The 15,853-nt window shown below is 37.7% G+C and overlaps 1 protein-coding gene across 2 annotated transcripts in view; it reads right to left on the bottom strand.

Annotated features, from left to right (window-relative positions):
* LOC100651761 (disintegrin and metalloproteinase domain-containing protein 10) overlaps positions 1-15,853 on the bottom strand; it is a 157,750-nt gene that overhangs the window by 18,651 nt on the left and 123,246 nt on the right. For both annotated transcript variants that reach the window (XM_003397306.4, XM_048408055.1), the window contains exons 8-12: positions 12,075-12,215; positions 6,214-6,338; positions 5,961-6,089; positions 4,952-5,120; positions 2,452-2,621 (exon numbers count right to left, since the gene is read on the bottom strand). In XM_003397306.4, coding sequence (XP_003397354.1) covers positions 2,452-2,621; positions 4,952-5,120; positions 5,961-6,089; positions 6,214-6,338; positions 12,075-12,215 — 734 coding nt within the window. The remainder of the gene's footprint in view (positions 1-2,451; positions 2,622-4,951; positions 5,121-5,960; positions 6,090-6,213; positions 6,339-12,074; positions 12,216-15,853) is intronic.

Here is a 15,853-nt window from a genome sequence, read left to right as displayed (position 1 = left end):
TTTATTAACTTCCATTAACTTCCCATTAATTTCCCGCATTCTCTCGTAATTTCATATCCCAAAGTTCATCCACGAAACCTGACAAAATGATCGTGGGTAAGTAACAATATCCAGCTTCGTGTTTCGCCGCTTCCAGGGCCGAGTTTGTGCGTGGGACCGACCGAAACCCCCGAAGGAACGTCGAACTTCATGGTTGCATAAATTATGACCGTCTCGATTTCGAATGCGCCGGATTTCCTGTACTCATTATCGTTGGCTCACCGTTTAATCACCCAACGCATGCCTGGTATAGAGGATCCAAGTTGCTCGGTTCGTTGGAACAAACGATCGGCATTGGTTGGATTAACGTGGAGTTGGAGGTTCGTGCGCGGGGACGAGACGCGTGTAACGGCACGTTTCGCGTTTAATTACGGCTTTAGTGTATCATTAATAAACATCGATACGTCCGTACCGCATAGCCTGTCGCGTAACGTGCCTCGTGCCTCGTTATTAATTAGCGACGTTACACGTAAGAGGATTGAGAACGAACGCGTTCAGCTTCTATTTTATTTCGAGAATCATCCATTACAGGCTTCTGTCGGATACAGGGGGAAAAATGATGTAGGTTAGCTCGGAGAAAAATGATGGCTTTCGCTGTGGATAATTAAGAGGTCAGGAGGAAGTACGCGAAGTGGTTGCTTTTAAATCGAAGTTTTTCTTATTTATCAGTCGTGATGATATCGGAGTCGAGGGTGTTAAACTTTCTGAAAGTTTAACAGCTTACGGTACTCGTTGAAGGGAGCAAAATATGTTTGACCAACATAAACAGAAACAGAGATAGAGAATCATCGAAAAATTTGATTCTCTTCATACTACGATATTTCAATAACGCAAAGTCGCACCGGAGTGAAACAGAAAGCATTTTACAGCGGAAGTTTCGCTCTTTCTGGTGACTTAAACAGGATTAAAATATCTTTGCTAGTTTTGCAACAACAATTGTTTAAACTCTTAGTAGTTTTAATAGGTATTATTCGCGTATTTTGGCGTATTCGAATAAATTTGTATACTTTTTTAACCATACAGTTTGTAATGGTATTGTTAATAATTTTTATAATAATTACAGTATAAAATTATGTGTATTTTGTAAAATTTTGAGTAAAATATCAAGAGAGGTGGATAGAACGAGGCAGATTAATATAATAAAATAGCCTCCTCAGCTATCTAGCTTAAATTCTTTGGATCTATTTTTGTTCTATCAGCGATAAATAATTACAATAATCGGTGTATAAACAATCAATATCGTCTATGACAAATATGAGAACAAAGTAAACAAAAAGATTGTTTCTTGGATATACGTTGGTTAGATTTTTTCTCCTCTCGGTGAAGACATAAAACTAGAGCAAGATTGGAGTGTATATTACACATAATTGTGTGTAACATAGTTTATAACACTCTACATAATCTCTTACGAATATACTAATCGCTCGATTACTATCGAATGTTACGAAAAATGGAACTTATGTAAGAATAGTTGTTAAAGTATATTGAATTTGACCAATCGCTAAACAGTAAAAAATTATAAAGGCGTTCGTTTTCGAGGTAATGAAAGTAAATCGATGACGAACGTCTCCTGGAAAAACTGGTTCGCGTCTCACAGGGAAAGTCGGCATTGCACGTTCGCATTTCGTTTCCTACATTACGCTTTCAAGATATTCAATAGAAATTCATAACATATTCAGAGTGTAGCTTTCGTAGAAAATGAAAATGAGTCTCTGTCGAAATTTTCAAAGGAGCTCGCTGCTAAAAGACCGTATTTGCAACGTCTGTAAAAATATCTCTCCTCGGAGACCTTAGAAAACTCGCAGCTTCCGCCGTTACCGTAACGTTTTAATATTTCAACGCAAATGTAAGCAAGAATTTGACATCTTTCTCTTCAAAAATGCAATTTTAACTTTCAGTTTGCCCCTGTACTTTGTGCGCTCGTTCAACCTAACTGTCACTTGTTCTAAATCAATTCTGGCCATTTTCCAAATGAAAACTTACTACGTAATTTAGCTACTGAAAAATTTAATCTATTAATCTTTCGATCAATTTACATTAGCTAATTCTGTCAGTTAACATTGTGGCTACGAAAGGGAATTTCCAGAATTTGCTTCATATTTTCGTACTATTTCTTCTAATATTTCTAATATTTCTTCTATTTAGATTCTATAATTTTATAAAAGAAGTTAAGATACTTACAACATCATGGTAAATTGTGCGCTGCTTAGTTCTTAATGGATTAATCTGATATTTTGTAGTCGATTGATACTGTTATTTCTATAGAATTCTCTATGGAACGATCAACAAGCAAGAATGTTACGTTGAATGGGAACAAATCACGTTATAGGAGGAACGTTAGACTTAATCACGACGCATTGGGGAAACGAACGTATTTGGACATTGAACAAATGAAGGAAAACTGCCACTTACCTGACTGGGACTACACACTGCACCATCGGCAAGACGACAAGGTACCTCGTGAGGGGCATGATGAAGCCGTTGAGGGTGGCAACAGGGGTCGTTGCAGTCCTCCTCCCATCCGCAATCACACTCTTCGCCATCTTCCACAACGCCGTTCCCGCAGATGGCATTTTGGGGCTCTGAGGAATCATCGATTTTCCATTTCAGTTCGATCAACGTGATTCTCCATATGCTTTGCAATAACATTTTCTCAAATTTCACTTAACTAGTCCTCGTAGGACCGAACTATTGACACGATCATTGATAAACGAATGACTGGTTAATTCGAAAAAATAGTCAACATAATGGTAAGCTTTATTTGAGCGAAATGTAAAAAATTAATAGATAAAGAGAGACAGGGAAAACAGTTATATCTGTAGGATTATTAGATCAATTGGATCAATTAGATCTATTCTCTTAATTGTTAATTAAACTTAGAAAATGATCAGTTAACTTTTTTAACAGAGTTTTAAGAGAACATCGTATCGTTTTGATTTTAAACGAACGAAGAATGAGCCGCAAGTGAAGGCAAAGTAGATGGAATAAATGTTAGCCTGATTTGCTGTGAGCTTAATGAAATCCTCGATTTAATGAAGCTCAACAAGTCGACCGTGACTGTGTAATGTAATCAATTGCGAGCCGCGTCGAGCGATGCTCGGACAGCACTGTTTTTACAGAGGTTGGCGGGAATTTTCCTAAATCTTTCGCGTGTTACTTCTTTTCTATTATAAATAGAGGAATCACGGAAACATAATTTGTCAGTGACTTAATTGAACCTCTACCTTACACATGTAAAATATTCGAAAACGTTTTGAATCAAAATGAGAATAATCTAGCTATAATTATATTTCTTGCGAATATATTATGTGTGTCATATAAAAGATCTTGAACTTTCACTAGCGGTGCGATGAGACAGAATTATCGTAATTATATTGGTCAAATGTGAAACCAATCTGAAAATGTATATAGAAATTACAAGACATTTGTTGCCAAGTATACACCTAGTCAAAAAATCAACAAAATGTTTGAATCAGAAATGAAAATAATTAACTCCGTTTTTTGTAAGTTTTACAATTTCATTATGATTAATGTTCGATTCTGAAAAAAATGAATCGCTTACTATCCGTAAATACCTTTATCCTAAAAGAATAACATAAATAATAATTTAGCGACGGCACTAATTACATATATGTCCTAAACTGCTACTCATGCTATATATTAACATTTTATTAAGCGTATGTTTGCAATAAATATTTTATTGCAAACATTAAAATTAATTATTATTAAATTTTATATACATTTTTGAATTTTACGTCGATCCTGTCTCATTACAATGTTAATGAAATTACAAAAAATTTCGTACAATATGCAGAGTAAATATATTCATAAAAATGTTCTATAGCAGATGTTCAAGCACTTTCGTGAGCTACTGTATATGTCTGGATAATATTTTACTTTTTATTTCCCTTCGTTTCCACGCTGTCTTATGTGTATTATAAAAGTAGCTGTGTTTCGCAATACTCGAACGAGTTTTTCCATCGATTTCAAACGGTCACGAGGATCTTTATGTTATGAACAATTAACGAGTCGTATTTGTTTCTTGTTTGGCCGACTTGTCGCACGTTTGCTGGTACGTTCGCGCGGTCGATGCTCGTTGTCCAAAACGAGTTTCGCGCGGACCATGTAGAGCCCTGCTATTAGAATTGCAATTGAGTTGCAGTTAGACCGTGGGTCGATCGATATACTGTAGCAACACCGGTACGTCCTCTCCTTGTTTTTCTTTTTTTCGTTTTATGTTGCTGTACGATGGTATTAGCATTATATATAAGTAGGTCAAAGAGCATCACGCTCTTTTTCCTCTCGTTATGTCTTCTCGTACGTAATTGTTGCGGCACAATTACGAAATTGAATTTGAGTTACTTAAAAAACAGGAGAGTTTCGTGAACAAAATGTATGCGTTTCCTTAATATTCTTATTTCTAAGCTATGTACAGTTACAGTTAGGAGATTGTTTAATTTTCATACTGATTGTCCTTTTGATTGATAGGTGCGCCGCTGCGTTTGAAGTGAAAGTGAAAATACGGAATAGGAGAATGCGTGTCTAACTGCATTCTACAATAACTTGGTTCGATTTTCCTTCACCAAGTCTGTTATTCTGTAATTTACATTTCTCAACAGCAACAATTTCTTACATTAAATGCAAGAGCTAAACAATGCTTAAGTTTCTCCAGTTTAAATGTTCTCTCACTATCGCGGTGCAGAGATTCAACAGGAAATACGTTAACAAGTAATTAGCAAAGGGGCCTGTAAGCAGCTTTACCAGCGATTGTATAAATAATTCAGGTAACGACCGTGTACAGAGACGATCGAGGGGGGCACGGAAGAGGTCAGGGCTGTGATGACTGGAAGCAAGCCAGACGTTGACCCCTTTCGGGATCTAATTAAAATTCCGAAAGCTTCTCTCTACTCACCGGCGAAGCATCCCTTGGACGAACGGGCCTTGGCATTTAAAACGGGATTTATGGAGACCAAGCTGCACGGACTGAAGCGATTGTTATTTCGTTTGTCCCCGCTGGTGGCTCTGGCAAACATTATGAAATTTCCGTCTTCTCCTCCGGGCGAACACTCGTCCGGATCGTGCTTGTCGCGTTAACAGAAAGATCAAACGTTAGACGACGACTCTGTATTATCATTCATCATGTATAACACGGTGAACGGAGCTAACTTTGAGAAAGGAGTTGTAATTAACTCCGACGTTGACGTGCCTTTACCCTTTGAATCAGCCGGCAACTGTAGCCACGCGAATTAAATAATTGGACCTTTCTCGCGGAAACAGTTTCGATCGTAATGGGCTATCAAATGGCTCTTTCCTCGTGTTAACGTCCAGCGAGAACAAAGCTTCGGCGAAGTCTCGGGAATAAACACGCGGGTACATATGTAAAAATTGTTGGGACTCTAAATGTTAATGTTTTCTAATTTTTGAATATTCCAGTTTCCGAACATTCTAATTTTCAGTCTCCAATTTTCCTATGTAATTAACTATTCCAACTAAATATTTTCTATATTTCAAATTGTCTAAATTCTTGATATTTCATAGTCACAAGCAAGAAAAATGTGTGTAAACGTTCTTGAAATAACCTGAATCCGCACTATTCCACGTGTAAAATTCCAACGGCAATTTTTCAAACAATTCATCACTTAATTATGCAGGATATTTCTCCAGGACTTTTTCCTCAAACACCTTCTTTAGATGGAAACTTACCCCTCTGCCGTTCTATCAAAGAAATGCAATTTTACGTCGTACTATTCCTTGAATCGGAAAGAAATAAGAGAAGGAAAAAAAAGAAACATTAGAACAATCGTAGCATAGATCACGATTGCTTCGACGGGGTAGTGTCTCCGAAACAACCCTCGAAACTTTTCAAATGTATTCGCCGTACGCGCCGACAACATGCAACCTCGATGCGCCGTTGAACTTACAGGGGATCCGAAGTTGTGACCGATCTCGTGTGCGAGGGTGACGTGAGAAACCGTCGGTGGTACGTGTTTGCCGTAGTTCAGGAGGGTGATTATACCAGTGTTCAACGATTTCATGCTACCCCTGTAGTGCTGCAAGACGAAATAGCGTTAGTTCTCGAGGTAATTGTCTGAGTATCGTGAATGCGCCGTGAACGATGTTATTTTAGACGTGGCACGGTCGAATTAGTTTCGTTACATTCGGAACAGAACTTACCCCGTTTTTCTCGCAAACTCCGCCAGCATTTTTTAGATCTCCAGTCCATGCCAAACCCAAAGTTCCCTTCTCGAAGTCGCGGTACGTGAACATGTACGATAGACAGAACGCGTCATAGTCCTCTTCTGTAACGAGTTTCAGTGGACGATTAATCGTTATAATTCTCGGTTCTTGATCTCTGATCGACTATCATATTTCGTTCGTAAAATACTTAGGCACATAAGAATACGTAAGCATACGGTAGCGGACAAAAATAAATGTGTAGACAATGAAAATAGGTATCAACGAAGTTTAATCAACTTAATACGAGTAGATCTGTTGTATAGCTTTATTTATTATATATCCTTATAGATCATTATAAAGTATTTAGTAAATAATTTTTATTTATGTTTATATTTCCGTGTACGAAGTAACTGTATGTTTAACGAAACTTCATTGATACCTGTTTCCACTATTCTGTCCATTTATTTTTGTCCACGAGCGTACATGCACCACAATGACTCTCAATCCGCCATATCTCTTTTAGAATAAAAGTTGGAGAGAGGAGATAACTTTCTTATTGACCGATTTATGTATATATGTACATATATCACGAAAGTTCGAGTGTAAATCAATTTCGTTCGCTGTTAATCTGTCGCGAATGAATTAACGGACAAAATTCTATGCCGTTGTACTCGCAATACCCCTGGAATTCGTTGCATCCAATCAAGAACGTCGCGTCTCACGCTGGTATTTCCGAGGGACGGAGACAAATACCCGTCGTTCGCAGCCTTTTAATTAATTTCATTTTTAATTCGGCCACTCTACCCTTGGCAGTATTTCACCTGGCTGGATTTCTGATGGCGCGCGCGAAAAAGAGGATGGCTCGAGGGGGCGTTGAATTCCCAGCCGACGCGGCCAAACATCGGCCGAGATGTTATCCGGGAAAAATAATAAATCAGGCGTCCAGAATGTCCGGTAATTTAATTTCTGGCGAACTTTTATGCTGTAGCAACTTTCCTCCGTTGGGATCGGTGTGTTCGGTAGCCGGGTATATGAAAAAAAATAGAAAAAAATGAAAAAAACAAGGAGAACGTCCGCTCGTCTGCACCCCTTTTATTCGCCCTTCTCCTTCACGGAAATTTTTTGTGGTGCTTGAAAAAATGAGAGAGAACAGAAGAGTAAAACGAGCGATGAATACTCTGTGAACGTCGTGCATGAATTTCAATGAAAAGGGTTGTTTACGGACGTCCAGCAGCGTGTTCATCGCGTTCACGTTCTTCCAAAGTTAACTGTACTTCGCGGACCAGCGAGGGCACTATTGTGCGCGATGGACAAACGTTTGCTATTAAAAAGGAAAAAGAAAGAAAGAAAAAAAGACAATATATTTTACGCAATTTTAACGCCAGAATTTAGTAACCAAACTTAAAATAGTTTATTAGATAAATTGCGGATATATTATCTTTTTAAGATTGAAATAATGCACGTGGCCTTAGGACAATTAATTTTCTATATTTAAGCTAACGATAAAAATATCTTTTTTCAATTCCACTACACTGCAATCTTTTTCGATTGCACTACCTACATTTTTCACTTATTTCATTGGCATTATATGTGTTTTACAATTTAGTACATTAAACTAAAAGCAATTTTCTTCGACTTTTCTAATAAATCTACGAAGCAAATGGCCTAACGCTTATAGATTGATCTACGTAGATAATAAACCAGTCATAGTTGCTCAACTTTCGAGCATAAAATCGAGCTATTGGAACCACGAAGTGCCCACAAGCGTGTGGAAGGTAAAAGTGCTGCGGATCATCGAGAAAACAAGCCTGGTTCTTTGCACAATGGTTTTTGCAGTCTGCATGCACGGCAGCTGCTTTTTGCAAGGGGAGAGAATAGAACGTGGGATACGTGTTTGCTGTGTAGCGTGTCTCAGGAGGCATATTTGGTTACTGTATGCCTGCGGCAAATACGTCATGGTCCACTGCTGCTCGGTTGTGTTTCTCTCGATCCTAGTACATCAGCTATTGTACCTGCACGAGCTGTTCAATGTTCTCTACCTTGATTTCAATTTAGTACCTACCAAAATGAGACACCATTTCGCTGATATTCTCATTGTCAATGAAATAACCACGACTAGTAGACAGACCGTGTGTGTGTCTCTCTTTGTGGATTATTTCGTTGGAAATTATTTGGTCTGGTTCGTTCTTCTCAACTGGCTAATTTCAAGGCAAACCGTGTCGCGTTTCAACGCAGAGAGAGAACCGTTAATATTTAGAACGTTCTCCAGGAACGAGTAGCTGTTATTTAATAACGGCCCGGCCATTATTATATCAGCGAAACACGAAGCGAAATACTAGCGCGAAGGTGACAGACGCTCTTCCGACGAGACGTTATTGTACCTGTCGCACCGAGCAACGTGAAACGATGTTACATTATCCTGACACTCGACAAATGTGCCTGCGTGAATTGTCCGCGTAATCTGCATCGAAATTCCAATGGGATTACGCGTGTACTGAATTTTTCATCGAAATATTCTCTGTAAAAATCCGTGGCGGGCGAACCTGTGATTAATTATAGAAGATTTTTGGAATTTTCGGCTGTAGGCAGATTTTTATTTGCTATGTGTAAAGCTAAATAATTAGATAGGAACAATGGAATAATTTAACTATAGGTTATAGTTTTCGCAAAGTATGACGAATGGTAAGGGATGGAATACTGTTATGGGGTAGAGAATATTAGATTTAAAATGTTAGTATTCGTTTGCATACATCAATTGTGCGGTAGAGAATGCAAGATTTGGGAAATAAAATAAGGAACATAAGAAATAGAAAAGTGGTGTGAGGTAGGGAATGTTGGGTGTGGAATGTTAGCATTGGCTTGTGTATATTAGATATGGGGTAGGGAATATAAGAACCGAGCGATGAAATAAGGATTATACAATAAAATAAGAAGATATGTATAAAACTAATATGTTCATTGGTTTAGTTTCTCTCATGTCGATAATTTGTACCGTTTGTATTAATTGACCAAATAATTAATTGGACACGAAGAAAAATGAATTTCGATAGTAAAATCACGCTACAACCCTAACGATGCAATCGTGCTTATTAGTCATCACGCTAACTGCAAACATTTCCACCGAAATTGCGTAATTATGGTAGACAATGCAAATTCAAATGCATTGGGGAATGCGTACACCGATGCACTAGAGGTAACTCATATTAACGTTTCAATGTAATCAATAACTTGAATATAATTATAATATGGATATATTAAACAACCTAATTAAGTATCGTATTAGATATCATTTGGTTTTCAAATTTCATGTAGAAGAATATGACATGTAATACGAAGTGACTTCTAATAAAATCGATATTATATTCCGACAAAATTTACTGGCTCTAAAATTGCAAATGTCATCTACGGTGCAAATATTTTTCATAAATAATGGAATGGAACCAACGATGAAATCGAATTTGCTAAATTGGACAAAATCATATTTGCGTCAAATTGTAACTCGATTTATCAAATACTTTTAACAAATTAAATAAATGGATCCTTTTGTCCTATAATTTGACAACTAATACTATTACTTAATTGACAAGTTACTAGTTATTTATATATTAGTCAGACCATTTTTAAAAAATATTATATTTTTGTGTTAAATACAATAACGAAATGGCTTGTAATTTATAAAATTTATTTTATTTTTGTATCATGTCATGACGACCAGTTAATTTCAAACTTTCATTTTTACGAAAGTTTTTCAATTATATTAGTTCCGGTTACTTAAAAATTCTTCTGTCTTTCTATAGTAAAAATATTTACCAATCTTCTCATTTCCATGGAAACATAAAAACACGATTATTCTTTAATTAAACTGTTTTCACCACGTGAAAACTAGAAGGTGATACATTTCGCATAAATAGCCCCTGATAGAGAAACATTCATAGTAGCCATCTTCAAAAGCGTGCGCTGTATAGACGGATAGAGAGAAAGTGGCGGCTTAAATCAGCTCGAAGGAGCGTCGAAAACAACTCTATATATATTATATGGTTTCAATGATCCTAACTTAGGAATTCCAACCACATGGAGCTGCGATTCGTTACTCGTTGGAGATGTGGTTTGGTAATAATTAATCCCGGCTATATGGAAACTTTAACTTCGTTCGGTGGAAACTTTAATGCGATATAGTTTCTTGGCTAGCTCTCTGTCAGTTGTTGTTATACGACGTCTGAACACGAATTAATCGAGTGGAATGGCGGGATTCCGCAAAAGAGATAGCACATTCGAGATATCACATTATATTGGACCGAACGTTACTCGATAAAGCGATACTCTTGTCCAACTATTAGGGATTTTACTCGAACATATAGGCATTCTTGGTGAAAACGGATCGATGAATCGAAACTTCCTCGCCATGTTCTTTGAACGAGGGTAGGATTGGTAGTTAGAAAGCTGGGAAAACATCGACTCCAGAAATAAATCAAAAGAATGGAAGAATTGTGGATTCCGTTTGACATTTGCAGGAATAGTTGATTAGAAATGAGAGAAATCCGAGGGGAAGGAAAGGATCAACGATTAATCGACTGTAGCAGAGATGGTTAGATTTGGTATGCGAGTGGTAAGGATTTGGACCCAATATTCGACGTGATTTCTTTGTCACGCGATGTTTTATGATCCGATTCATGTCTCTTATATCTTCATGATCTTGAATGAAAAATTCTAGAAAGCGTGTGGATGTAATTGTATATCTATTAAACACTGTTAAGTAATAACGTAACTATTTGTTTAAAGTAACAACAAATTCAATGAAATAAAAAGAAGAGAGAGTAAAGTAGAAAGGAAGTAGAGTAAAATAGAATAAGACAGTCTAGAGAAACAAAGGGCAGTCAAGTAAAATAAGACAATCTAGTTGCCCAGTGCCTTAGATAGCAAAATAATGAAAGGGGCTTGAAAATGTATTGCCAATTAATATCGTAATCGTTTGTTCAACAACGACAAATTGAATGAAATAAGGAAGAAGGAAGGAAAGAAGTGTACGATAGAATAAGACAATCTAGCTAGTATCTTAGTCAGACATCACGATAATGGAAACCAAGTCTTGGAATGTATTTCTATAGCCTCTGAGTCAATTAACGAGAGAATCATTCCATAAAAGGTGATAAATGCACATTTCGTCCTAATAGCCTTCGATAGGGAAGATGCGGTGTAGGCTTTCATTTGTGTAATCTAACCTTCACGTGTTTATTAACTATGGTATTAGATAACGACTACCGGCGGAACCGAGGATGCTTTAAAGTCACGGAACAGGGGAGTTTGCGCTTAACGAACACTTTGCGATGAACCAATGATGACCGACACGAGACGTTTCATTAAAGTTGAAACGTCGCGCCGTGCAACGTGTTACTCATCCGGTCTTGGTATCGACGATTTCGTGTAAATTTCACGCAAACGAGCACTTTAATTAACGAACGAGTGCCGAAAGTACTTTCAAGGACCCTCATCGGGTGATGTCCAACGCATACCGATGTATTTGGATTAGTCGAGCCTTTCACCTTCGGGTTCAATTCAAGAACGCTTTTCTTTAATTAACTTCACTCCTAGTATTCTACGTTTCGTTTCATGTTAATGTCTTCTATGAGTTGAAACAATAAATTTGTTTTAGAAATTCTCGTGAAAGGAATCAACATCTAATAATATACTTAAGACGAAAGTACTATACAATATTAATGAGATATCAGATTTCTTTGATTAAGTAACTTTCGCCACTTTTTCAAACTTCGAGCTTTTTTCTAAAATGTATAACACCGTCAATAGTACTAGTAATAATTTATGACAAGTCGTGGAGAGGATAGATAAAGTAATTTACTTACCGGAAAACAGCTCAAGAAATTCTTCAACCCCGTAAGTCCCAGTGAATCTGTAGCTTGGATCGTTCAGTGCATCGTCACCATGAACTTTAATGCGCTTTATCATGAAGCTAATATTATCTGGCTGGCCATCCTGATTGAAATCTGTAAAATAGCGAAGAATACGTTCGAAATGGAAAAGGAGAAATGAGAAATTCAAATTGCAACGTTGGACGGATTAAAGTCCGTTTGCGGAATAGACATTGTGGTACTATGAAATTCATAGGAGTCGAGAGGAACTACTCATCGAGGTAACCGATAGCTGATAAGGAAAATCACCGGGGCTCCAGACGAGTAATTTTCGGGTTTCCCCCAGTGATCAATGTATTCCGAAACGGTTGAACCGTCGCGTGGTGGAAAGCATTTAATCAAACACCTCCTCCGCGGGAATACCAATCGAAACTGGAAAAACGATTCCGTGACACGCGATCGCGATTCCTTCCCGCCGCTGAATTCTCATGATTTTTCAAATATAAAACGAACCAACGGCCGTTCATGCAGATCTCTTTGATTGATCTCATTATTACGAATTAATTTTGACAGCGCGTCACAAAAAAAGTTACGAGTCAAGCGTAATTTTATTCTGCGGAGAATTCGTCTTTTATCTCAAGGTTTCCAATCTTTCAACCTTTAATCGACCATGTCGAATTATAAAATAATCCTCGGTATCGCGCGTATGAACACGACATTTAAATGTGTCCTTTATTTTTAGTGATAATAGAGAATATTTAAGCATTCAAATTGGTGATTAATATTAATGGTAAGATAATTGAGATGATAATTAATTCGATTGAATTCAGTAACTTTTCTATTTTATTTATTAAGATTTCCATTAATGGTTCCAAGGAGGAAGAAGAATGTTATGGACGAAAGATATTATTTATCTCATATCATTTCTTTCAATTTTTGAGCATTCGTAGCATTTCCATCCATATCTATAATTTCTTTTATCTTCTTGAAAATGAAGGATATTTAGCTATTCGATTTAGATCGAGACACCTTGTACGTTAAAGTAGTGAAACTTAGAAGACACGATAGTAAGATTTCCAATCTCACATAAACGATGCAATTCTATGGTAATGTCTCCAGATGTTTGCGCGTGTGCATACGCAAGCAACCTATTCCAACGTCAATGCCGAGCATCGTTATATCTATATCTGACATGTAATGTATATGTGCATTTGGTAATTAACGTAAAATCCATTGTATTCAAGTTTGATGTTGCATTAATCAGGTCCGCCTCTGCGTACATCATGGTAACGCGTGCAACATTTATTGGATGCCATATTTGCATGCGTTTGCTTTCCAATAAAATTTTCTAACGATTAAATGCAAGTTCCATGTTTCAAATACAGTCACACGAAAATTTAAGGAACTAAAGATTACTATACGAAATACCTGTCAAAAGCCAAACCGATCAACTCGACCTTTTTTAAATTTCTTAGTTTCGGTACGTAAAAAAATTCAATCCTCAAGAAACAAACAGCAAGATAAAATTTAAGGTAAATTTAAAAACAGTGTTTGTAATATCATTAATTTTCTATATTTTTCAATCTATGGAGACAACTAACGTTATTTAGTATTCATTCGATCTAAACGCGAAAGAAATCTTAATCTTAATCTTAAAATTATCCCTTATCGAATCCACGAGGTAGATTCTGGAGAATTTGCAGCATAAAATCAAGTAGAATGAGTCAATGCATAATCAGACCAATCAGGGTCTGCTACCGTATAGTTGTATAAAATAGGTGTTTCTTTTCCAGAGTTATTTCTATCGCGACAAGTCACGAGAAATTTGTTCTAAGCCTATGTTCTACGCATAAAATTAAAAGAACAAAAATATAGAAAGACGGAAACAGACGGTGCTTATTATTGAATAGCTAAAAGGCGATCGTCACGTGAGACTCGTGTTACAAAGTTGCTGGTTCGCGTTCCGATGTCGTAAAAAATTACTTCGCAAACAAATAAAGGGGTAACGCGTCGCGTGACAGCTGTCTCGGATATGCCGCTCGGAAATAAAGTTTTTTTTACGTGAGTACGCCAGATAAGGATCGTAAACGCGGCTGGTCGTCAGGGTTCTCAGGCGTCCCAGGTGTAATGACTAACATTCGAACTTCCACTTTTGACCGATATCACCGTCGCGATATCCCGTTATCGCGTTAGCTTTATTTTCTACCGTAATAATATCCACCGAGCTTCCGTAATATTATATAATAGCCGCGTCCACGGCGTTTACACGGTGAGTTCATTGCGCCGTAATAAAGTCGACCGGTTAAACATAAATTTCAAAGATTGCGACGTTAAATTTAAATCCTAAAAATCGCAATGATAGCACGGAAACATTAATTCGTTTTTAAATAGCGCGGCAAAGTTAATTGGTTAGGTTTCAGGTTTGAAAGATTTGACATAAGCACGAAACAGATAATTCACCGTTAAATTGACGCGACGGAGTTAAGTGGTTAAATCGAAATTTTGAAAGATCGTGACGTTAGCAGGGAGATAATAGTCGGTCCGTTAGGTTGCGCGGTCGTGCAAAATCGACGGAGAAACACGGAATCGTAATGCAAGAGGGACAGGGGCAATCCTTAATCGGTGCAATTCCGGATCTCTCGTCGGACAAGAGCGTTTAGCTAGGCGGCCACCGAGTTGTACATATCGCGATGGGAAGAGAGTTAATGCCGTCTAATCCGGAGACAAAGGGAGGCACGTTCGGGCTGGCATTTCCGAGGGGTGGTCGATCGGTCATCCGAAATGTTCGCGTGTAGAGATGGCCGATAATCGCGCGACCATCGTTCCGGAAGATCGATATCCTAGCTCGCAGTATATATATGGTCAAGTTACGATAGAACGAGACGGAACGAACAAGTAGGAAAGAGAAAGGGCTGGAAGAAGAGGGAAAGGAGACGAAGACGGAAACGTCAGCGGAAGACTAGCTTTATCCGCGAATCGTACGACGGATGAGATAGGGAAGTCTAAGTAATACACTAGACCAGTCCGCGTGTAGGCGCGGTCACGCTACGTTAAACACGGCTCAGTCACGAGACACAAATATTTGCTTGTTGTTACGGCAGGTGGTGCGACGTTTAAAGCCCTTCTGCCAGTACGAGCTTGCCCGTGCTTCGCCTGTGCGCCCACTCTTACTTAATATTCGCAAGCCGCACTGGTCAAATGAGATTTTCAGGAACGCTTTCCTCTGATTTGCGAAGCTTTGTACGCCTGTGCTGAATGTCACTATCGATGAACTTGATTGTTTCTCAGTTGTACTCGAAGTAGATGAAATAATTTCATTAAACGGCGGATTATATGTATAATTTGCGTGGATAGTTTCGGCTACAAAGTACAAATTTCTAAAGAGACGTAGGGCCGAAATAACAATCAAGAAATTGCTGAAATTGAATAGCTCGAATGGTGGACTAGATACAGTGAAATATGGCTATTTGCATCATTTAAGCTTGCACGTTTTAAGATTCAATATATTGAGGCTATTAATATTGGACGAATTTCTTTCTTTTTGACGAGTTACATCGTCGTAGGAAAGTACGGCTATCAAGCTATGAAATGTAAATCGTTTAAAAATTGTTTATAACCGAATCTGACGAATTACGAGACAAATTACTTGGCTTGAGTCAAATAACGCTATTTTATCCTAATGTACTGCTTCTTTTTGGGGAAAAGTTTTTTGATCAAAAGAAAGAAGGGGGTAGTTTATCTTTATTCGAAAGAGTAGAACGAAAGCAATTTCA

This window comes from Bombus terrestris, chromosome 8 (assembly GCF_910591885.1).
Source record: "Bombus terrestris chromosome 8, iyBomTerr1.2, whole genome shotgun sequence".
In the NCBI taxonomy this organism is placed as follows: domain Eukaryota; kingdom Metazoa; phylum Arthropoda; class Insecta; order Hymenoptera; family Apidae; genus Bombus; species Bombus terrestris.
Note: the sequence above shows the minus strand (reverse complement) of the source record. Positions and strands in the feature narration are given on the sequence as shown.